Consider the following 10,258-nt stretch of genomic DNA (forward strand, 5'->3'; position numbering starts at 1 on the left):
TCCGATCTCTCCCTCACATAGTTTGCAACATCTTTGGACTTTGGATATGTTAACTCTATGTTGGCCTATTGCTTTGTGAGCACTGAGTGGCACATAGACTTTTGCATCCTTTCGCATATCTCGCTCTCCATATGAATCCATCCCATAAGAAGTTTGTAAAATGATCTTTCTAATAGGAAGCTACCTTTAGGGGGAGAGGTTCCCTTGTGTGATCCAAGTCTTTGGGTAAATAGTTGTTATAGCTCTTTGTTGCACTCCCTTGTTTTGTTTCTCATTTTTGAGAGGTCTACAAATAGAAAGGGTGGAAAGTTCTCGATGTTGAACCACTTTATCACCAACGAGTACAATGATCCTTTTATGTGTTCCATTGTCATCACTTGCTTCAATGCTTCAAATGCCTCATGTGAAATTCTTTGAGGTGGTATGACTTAAATTCGTTTGATCAAGTTCACTACATGAAATAAGACTTCTCCCATCATGGAAGTGTTGTGAATCCAACATGGATTATTTCAGGTGTAGTAAATGTGTTGTTATATATAATATGTGACAACATCATGACTAGTGGACGATCTATTTGTGTTCATTGTAGGGGGAGCATGGAAACCCTTACAATCACACCATGCATGGGGCTAAGGGTGATCATAGTTCCAAAAAGCCATACTTTGGTACAAGGCTCCTAGAAGTTTGCCTAAGCGAATTGTTGTCCTAGCAAGACTTGAGTTTCATATCCTTGAGCGAGTGGATCCTTGGTAGCTTGGGTCATACATAGAGGCATCCATTCACATTTGTAAATGCAAATCCTAGAAATAGGAATATATCCTCTTTATAGGGTGAGGAATTAGGATAGATTGTTTTTGAGTCCACACATGTGTGGAAGATCATGATTTCAATCTCTTCCTACATTTCTCATGAGCCCTTTTGCAACAATAAACCATCTAGGGCATTGAGATGATGTTGTAGAAGTGCACAAGATTCGTACACAATGATTATATCTCTTTCGATGCTTCAAACACTTAAATGCATTCATTTAGATGGCATGATTTGATTAAGTTGATAAGATTCACTATCTAAAATAATGCTTCTACCATCATGGGGAAGTGACACATTCGTATACAGGTGTCCTTTCCTCAAGTAGGAAATTCCTATTTTGTAATTAAGATAGAATTATATGGAAATAACTTAATTATATGCAATAACTAATCAATCAATTACCACAAGGAACTAGAAGAAAAGTTTGGTAATTTATCTCACGGAAATATAAAAAATACTGTCACAATCGAAAAGGAAAGAGAAGAATATGAAAAAATTTGTTTTCTTACGATGTTGGTAATCGTATTTAACACACTAACTAATGATCAAATAAGTGCAAGATGCAACTCCATTAAGAGTCTTAGTGTAAGGCTTCTTCATCCTCACACTTTAGATCATAGACTTCTTCACATCAATCTCATAAGCCCACAAATAGTCAATGTTTTGCCAACATATATAAGTACTAATTTTATGGTAAGAACATATGACTCTATGAGCACAAATGTAGCACTAGCCTCATTAATACGTTTGCCATTCATGAACCATCAACTAAGTAATTAAATAGGTGACTTGCTTATCAAGAAACTAATTATGATATTTGAACTACCTTTGTTAGACATTGAAACTCTCTATTTCCATATCTAGAGCACTACAAGAGCCTAAAATAATTATATCATAAGAACTCCAAAAACCTACTACACTCCCCCAAAACTCTACTCAAGTCCTTCACAAATAGTTCATGATTTAATCAATGCTACCATGGTTAATCCAACACCCAGAAACTCTACTCATGTCCCTCACCATTAATTAACTTTCAAATAATTCATGATTTAATCAATGCTACCACGGTTAATCCAACAATCTAGCACTCTAATCCTTCCTTTAATTTCTCCTTAATTAACTTGTTTTATCCTAGTGCCTTTAATTATTCTTCTCTTTATGCCCTTACTTGTTAATCCAAATACTCTACCCCAACCACCAATAATATCTTTTTAATCCCCTTTTTCACATTATTAGCACTAATAAGTTTATATATTATATCACCATGTTCCTTATTCATGTCTTGAACAAATAAATATCAAAATCATATTAGTGAAAATCACCCAAGTATGAAAAACCTTCAAATAGTTTCTATTATAAACTCTTGTTTGTGCAGTAATTAGTAATCAACACTGGTTTCGCACCTTGTTTAGCAATCTATAATTATATGCTTTAGTATATACATGCTTATGGTGGAAAAAGATGGAAGGTAGTAAGCTTTTTACAAAAGTAAAAGGAGATGGGTATGCACTAACAATTCAATACAAAATTTATGTATAGAATTGACATCAATAACAAATTGCACGTTTTAGTATGATCATTTAAGTAGTGTTGCAACCTTTCAAAATTTTGAAAAATAAATCATAATAATAATCGCGAGTTGGAACTTTCATCATCAAAGTTCTCAAAGCAACAATGGACAATTGATTTGAGGCTTACGCATAAAGCATGCATGATCATGAATTATCTCTTGGTGCATCAATGACACTCCAATGATCACACTATTATGTTAAACACATTTTTTTGTTAAATATAAAAAGACGAGATAGCCAATCTTACATTCACACTGAAAGTGCCACACAATCTAATACTCTTCATGAAGCATAAAATATACCATGTATTTATAGTCCATTACTGTTTAGCACCTCTAAATCATCAATAAGTACGCACCACTATTATGAAAATGAAAAGAGTATTGACCACACAACTTGTATCACTATATTTAAAAAATTATGTGTCATGTATACCTTTGGAGGCAAGATTTATTTACATAACAGGGTAGTCACTGGCATAGAATAGACGAATCGTAATCAGCTTAAGATCAAGCCCTTACATTCAATTTGTAGCATAGTGACTAAATTTACAAGGTTTATTCTCTTCTCGAACAAATTTAGCCATTCATGGTGGTTTCCAGAAAGAATGTTATGTAGAATTGGATTGAAATGATTGAAATCTATGGAGGATACAAGAAGAATGTTGCAACTTTTGTCATATCTGTTTCGGAGTTGTCAAAACAAACTCTGTATAAAGGTTCTTTAATGAAATTGCAACTGTCATAAGCAATGGGCCCATAATTGCTCCCTGGTATATATACAATAAACTCCCTTTGTTTAGCACAATTAATGTAAATAGAAATCTCCTCTCTCTCTCTCTCTCTCTCCATTGTAATTACCTTACCCTAGTGGTAAGTTGTTGCACTACTACACTACATCTTGGGTTCAAAACTAACAGTTGGCAACGGTTTGGTTTGAACCGAACCAAACCGCAGCTTAACAGTTTGAACGGTTCGGTTCGGTTCAGGTTCAGGTTTTTTTAAATGGGTTCGGTTCGGTTTCAACAGTTAGAAACTGCGGTTTAAACGAACGGTTTATTATTATTATTATTTATTTATTTGTTTTAATTTTTAAAAATTGTTTTAAAACAATCTTTTCATTTTCAGGCCTTATTCTCACATTTTAGGAAAATCTTTAAAATTTTGAAAATTGAAAGATTTAGAATAATGAAATATTTTAAATTTAAAAAATTTTTAAATTGAATTTTGACCTAAGTTGAAAACCGAAACCAAACCACAAAACCGCGGTTTTAATGGTTTGAAAACATTTTAACAGTTCGGTTTAACAGTATCATGGTTTGGTTCACTCTCAAACCGAACCGAACCGTTGCCGATTGTTATTCAAAACCCAACTCTCTCTCTCTCTCTCTAGTTACCAATTCTAAAGGTTAATTTCAACTGTTTAGGGCAGGATAAGTGGGAAATGAGTTATCCTAGGACCTGTAACACATGGGAATACGTGGGAGTTTGGGAGCCTAAGGAGTCAAGATATATTAACGAAAACTACATATAGTGAGGATTATTACGGCATTTTGATCCAGATGTGATCGGTGAACAAAGATCTCTTCTCTTGGATCCATTCATCTCAAATAACATATAGTAATATTCGATCGTATGCAAAATTGACGGTATTTTATATTCATCTCTTGCGTTTCGCTCTGGGGTGTGGGTGGTCTGTACCCTTAAATCATTCTTTTCTTAATCTTAATATTCATTGGTTATTAGGATTTGATTCATAGTTTTGGCTCCCCTTGGACACCCCTGTTCATCAGTGGTCAGAAATGCGAAAAAGGAAATGCCTAGTGGCCAACCGATGGATATATGCATTATGAAATCAGCCAATATTACTGGGTCTTCTCTAAATCAGTTATATGACTGGATTAAGACCCTATGATAGATCAGGGAAACTGAAAACACCTTGCACAACAATCACGGGATTATGGTGGGCTCTTGCATGGCTACACTTCCAGGCAGAAACTCTAGAACGTCAACTCAGTCAACGGCCTGAAAAACATGGCGACAGCTGTAGTACAACTACAAGCAGGTTCAAATACAACACTGTTGATCATCTCATTTGTTTACAGCTTGTACCAGAGGAGATTCTGCTTAAACGACAACCATTGTCCTATTCTTTCACACAACCACAGACAAAGTTATGGGGTTTGAATGGAAAGACTTGGAATACCTACATTCACGATGGTGGCGCAATTACACCAGCAAATAAAATGCAGGTTGAAGGCAAATGAAAGCTTTTCTAGAGATTTCATGAGCACCATAACAGTGAAATGTGGCCAAGGGCAAAGTCAACAACCTACTGGTAGGATACTATGAAGAGGCAATTGAAGCAGAAAATACCTTGGAATTTACACACCTAGCCAACCCATTCCAAACATGTTTCTAACTAATTCAATTGGCATAGCCCATCTCCTATGAAGAGAGCACATGCTGTTCGAGTGCAACCCAAGAGGGGAGATTAGCACTTCTAGTAACTGGAATAGATTCTTCCACATTTGCTTAAAAAAGAAACGTGTATCTTTTTCCTTCCAGACAGGGAAATGCAAAGGACCATGAACAGATGAACTTTAATGGACTGCATTGTATATAAAAAGACTTTTGCATGGATATATTGTAGATGATCTGTTTAACAATCTTTACTGCTCAAAACTTGAAAACATCCAAAATTTCGCACAAATGTGACAAGTTTATCGGTGCCACTCTCTATAGCAAGTAATTTATATAAAATGTATACCCCATCAGCGCTTTAGAGAATAATGTAAATAGTCAAGAGCTAACCTCAAGTGTAGACGAAAATAAGGCAATGCCACCAGCAATACTTAAACCTGTCAAATATGCATTATTGCCGGGAATACCACTCTGAATTGCACCAACACCATAATCCATAACTCCAATGTGGGCAGCCATCAGCAAGACAGCTCGAATATATCGTCCCTCCATAGCTAACTGAGCAACAGCTGGAATTGATGACCACCAACTAGGAATAAGTGGAACAATGGCACTAAAGAATGCTAGTAGGGTTGACATATACAAGAAATGTATATTCAAAAGCCGAAAGAGGAGCCATGTAAAAGCCGCCTGGAAAAAGGCTGCTTTAACTGTAGCCAGCAAAACACTACTTACAGCATCATCTAATACATCTGCACATCTTGTTCTAGTAGATTTAGATAATGGAAGCATCCCTAACACTTGCTCCATCACACCTCCAGATTTGGAAATGATTAAGTAATGAAGTACAGTGAAGAAGATAAAAGAATCTGCACAAAAGCTCAGGAGCTCAGGAGCACCAGAAAGAACTGTGCTAGTACTTGAAACAATGAGTCTTGCAATCGCAAACACAAGTATTGAGCTATTTGCAAACACGTGTTTTCCAACTCCAAGCCACCTCTCTCCAATTTTCTTTGCTTTATCCAATAGTTCTTCTCTTGGTATGTTAAGATGCTCGAGGATAAAATGACCACCTTGTTGAAGCTCCAAATAAGCACCTTTTAGGTCATATTCTCGACATTTTTGTACTATTGCATGTGTTTTAACCAAAATTGGGTGAGACTGAACCAATTCTGTTGTGTTGGAGTTATTTGCGAGATTTCTTCTCCATTGCCCACGTGCAAGCTGAATAAAGTACTGCTTACCCACATCAGCCAGCTCTGTCATCTGATATTTCTCCGCAAAGACATCTATCTGGCTAGATACTACATCGTATGCCTTACCTGAATAGCTATCAATAAGCTCAGGAATGTTATTTTCCTCCATCCACTGCTTTAATCCCACCTTCTCTACATAGTTACTTCTCTCTACGTGGGATTTCAAGGCAACCACTACATCCTTGCCTTCCAACCCTATTTTATATGAGAACAAGACCAATCCTGATAGAGATCCAAAAATCATCAACACAATCAAAAATATTGCAACCAAATGGTGTAGATTGTTCAATAATGCACCAGTAATCCATGCTTCGAATAATTTGTATACTTTTGTGAGTGGTAACAAAGCCCATTCAAACCAAGTTCGTGCATGTTTCCATCGCCGGCTAGGTTCCACAAGTAAAGATCGTTTAGCTTCCATTTCCAGCTCTTCAATCTCTGGCACAAGACCAAGAAGTACGCCAAAGGAGTAGAAAGTGATCACCACAAAAGGTATAATTGCAAAAGAGATTGAACCCATGTATTCATAGGCAAGTGTCAACACAGTAAATGAAACTAACCATTCTGTAAGAGTTGAAAACTTAACTCTCCTGCCTTGCTGGGACCTTCTTTTTCCAATGAGATGAAGCAAAGCAAGTCGAGCATCAAGTGTGCTAACTATTAAAGCCTTGCATAAGGCCAAAGGAATTGCCAAAAGTGTTCCAAAGAGACCCTGTTTCAAAGAAGTCTCCCAAAAGGATCTGATAGCCTCATGGATAGCTCTCAACGGCATTGAGCATAGCACTGCCCATTGAATAGGCTTTTGGTAGCATCCCAAGAGCTTCCATATTCCATACATCACTATAACAAGAAATATAAGGACGCCATGTGCCATTGCTATATGTATTGCAAGTTGATGATATTGTTGGTGCAGAGCAGTAACTTCCTTGGAATTCTCATCAGAAATAGATAGGCCAGAATTTTGACAATTATTGAGAATCTGATGTGTGCCATAATGAGCATTTTCTGATATCTCAGTTGCATTGTGATCGGATGAAGGTTTGTGGACACTGAGAGCATGTGTGCTTTCTTTTTTTCTGGGCAGAGGAGGTTTCTGTGCACTTTCAGCTTCATGTGAGTTGGCTACTGAACCAAGAGCCGGAGAGGATCTCGAAGATAAGTACCTCGGTGGCGTAAATTGGGACAAGGGGCTCGAGGCAGCAGTCTCAAACATCTCCTTCCATGGTATAGTGCTTGAGCTACGGTTCAGACTCTTCTCATTTGAATGACTCAGATCTTTCTCATTGGAAATCATGGTGGCAAATTTTTCAGTTTCTATGTCAAATGGGTAATGGAGAAGAACAATTCAAACCCAAAAGTTTATTTTGAGCACTTCTGCAATGTGCTACCCATTGAAGAGACTGAATCTCAATAAACCCAACAAGTCCTGGGTAATGAGGATGAAAAACAGCACACAAAACCTCAACATATTTTCATAGAGCTTGAATCTCGTAACAAATTCTACAATTAGCAGGACACAAAGACCTCCAAATTATTACCTTATAATTTGAATCTCATTAAACCCAAAAAACCCTTGCACATAGATCTCCAAAAATTACCCTGAAATTTGAATCTCAACAGAGCCAAAAAAAAATACAAATCCCTAGATTTTTAACCTAAATCTTGAAACTAACGAGATCTAATAAGGCTTTTAATGAGGATATACAAAAACCTGCAATGGTACTTGAATCTAATGAGACACCATAAATCCTATGAGAAGGACAGACAAAATCCTAAGACACCACTAGAATCTCAACAGACTCAATCAATTCTATGATGATCAAGATGCACAAAACCTTAAAATATTACCCTAGAATCCTACAATGAGTAGAACACAAAAAACAACCTAGGATATTACCATATAGCTTGAATCCCCGTAGACCCAATAACTTCTGGAACACAGAAACTCTGAAATATTACCCTCAAGCTTAAATCTCAGCAGACCCAATAAACCCTAAGAGTACCAAAACACCAAAAGCAAAATTCTCAAATTGTATCCTAGAGCTTGAATTTGAATCAACCCAACAAGTCAGATGATAGTCAAGACACAGAAAACGCCCTTAAAAGGTTACCCTATAGCTTGAATATCAACAGCGCCGCGAGCAATTATAGATAATATATAAGAGGCTCAGATATACACACCTTGAGGCCCACATGAAGAAGGACATGAGTCTTCCCTGATTTCTTTGATTCTTTTGTGAGGGAGGATAGACCTCTGGAAAAAACAGGAGGAGGAGAAGAAATCATCAATGGAGATGAATCAGAAATGGGGGAAGGGATGATGACAGGGGGATTGCAAATCCCAATCCTTGCTCTTTGTTTCTTGTAATGAGAGGAGGGCCCACTTACACTCCTTCCTTTTCATCTGCACTGTTGGCTCTTGACATATCAACAAATTCTGTTTGTTTTATCCCATAGGTTAAGGTTTTGGTCTGCCATGGCAATGGTCAACCTCTGTGTGGTTTCTAATATGTGTATATTCTTCATGATGAACTGTTGTGGGCAGCTAGGCTAAGCCAAGCCAACACATCTTTTTTTGTTCTTTTTTTCTTCATCCTTTTGTTTATTATTATCATCCATCCATCCATCCGTCCCTTTTTCGCCTTTGGATCTTATTGAGCATTTGTTTTGTTTAATGTTTTTTGTGTTTAATGTTTTTTGTTTGCTCGAGGAGCCCGACTCGATGATTACGTAATGTGAGTTGTTTCCTTGGCTTTCCTTCTCTCTTTTTTGCTCTTTGGATTTGATGGATTTAATGGCAATTCAGCTATCATCTCTAGTTGAAAGGGATCGGCAATGGCATCTTTTTTTGGGTCCAAAAAAATAAAAACATTTGCCCTTTAGAAGACAATGATTATCTTTTACTATCTATCTCTGTATTGTGGAGGAATCTTTGTATTTTGGAAAGAGATTCTGGAAATTGGGACTATGTATCAATGGTATAAAGCTGTGTTTTAGGAACAAAACGATCTTTGTAATATGGAGGAATCTTTATATTTTGGAAATTGTGATTCTGTGTTAATGTTATAAAGTTATGTTTTAGGAACAAGTTGTCATTGTGCATGATCCCAACTACGAATTATTGTAATTGTATTTTGATAATGAGCATGACATTACCACTACATGCACAACATCAATGCTACAAAACAAAAGCTTTATCACTACGGCATCATGTTTTATAATTTTGATTTCAAGTAACATGCAAATCCAAGATGTGGGGAAGTCTAAAGTCTCCTTTATACATAAACCTAAGGGTAAATAATGCTTTCACATTTTGCTCGAGCACACATAACATGTTGGGATTTGATGAAGTAAAAAGTCAATCGTTTCCCCAACTCTATTTGCAAGGCCTTTGTGCTTCTTCATTACATTTGGCAATACATGACCTAGTGTTGTTTGTGAAACAAATTTCTTGTTTATCATGGTTAGTGTGTTCTTTTCAATTGTGGACTTCAAGAAGTTATGCTTCTGTAAATGCCACGACTTTTCTCTTGATGGCGTATGTAAATTTGGATATTGTAATATTTGAAAATACGTACAAATTTTGGATGAATCAACATTCAAAGAATATCTCATAGTTAATCTAGGAGAATGGCATGTTGTTAGAAAGAAAGAAAGAAAGATATCTTAATGTCTTCTAAGACCAAAATTGGCCCATGAGACAATTGGTTTACAACAAATTTGGGGTATTTACCCATTCATCGAAAGTATAAATAAATAAATAAAATAGAACTCAAGCTAAAGAGTTCTAGTAAAAAAACATGTTCGATGGCTTTATACTAGGCCTAGTTTCATTTCCGTCCAAGTCTCTCGAAAAGAAGCGAGAGGTCAAAGGGTTTCGACGTGGATGTGGCCCGTGGTCCCAATGTAAATGGTACCCCAACCATAGCTCACCTAATTTCACTTCATTTTGACACTGCTCACTCTTGAATTACTAATATATCTTAGGTCAAATATGTGTTTGTATATATTGTTTAATTTAGAAAGAGGCATATGATTGTAGATATAATGAAAACAAATATATCTAGACTTGGTATAACATGTAAATGTGCACATGATAGTGTTTCTATGCAATCGAAATGCTCCCTACGACATATCAAAGAGGAAATGAGTATGTGCCATACATTTGCAAAGATTACAGGAATTTGCTCCGTTGAAC

General features: G+C 36.5%; 1 protein-coding gene across 1 annotated transcript; it reads right to left on the reverse strand.

Moving 5' to 3' along the window:
- Positions 1-2,764: 2,764 nt before the first annotated feature.
- LOC147857352 (uncharacterized) lies at positions 2,765-8,397 on the reverse strand. Its single transcript, XM_087328440.1, has 3 exons — positions 8,242-8,397; positions 5,195-7,486; positions 2,765-3,150 (listed from the first exon to the last, which is right to left on the reverse strand). The coding sequence occupies exons 2-3, from the start codon at positions 7,352-7,354 to the stop codon at positions 3,058-3,060; spliced, it is 2,253 nt and encodes a 750-aa protein (XP_087184566.1). The 5' UTR covers positions 7,355-7,486; positions 8,242-8,397; the 3' UTR covers positions 2,765-3,057.
- Positions 8,398-10,258: the final 1,861 nt, after the last annotated feature.

Source organism: Azolla caroliniana, unplaced genomic scaffold, assembly GCF_043228905.1.
Source record: "Azolla caroliniana isolate FFs.n. ecotype wild unplaced genomic scaffold, voAzoCaro1.0.p SCAF_12, whole genome shotgun sequence".
NCBI classification, from domain to species: domain Eukaryota; kingdom Viridiplantae; phylum Streptophyta; class Polypodiopsida; order Salviniales; family Salviniaceae; genus Azolla; species Azolla caroliniana.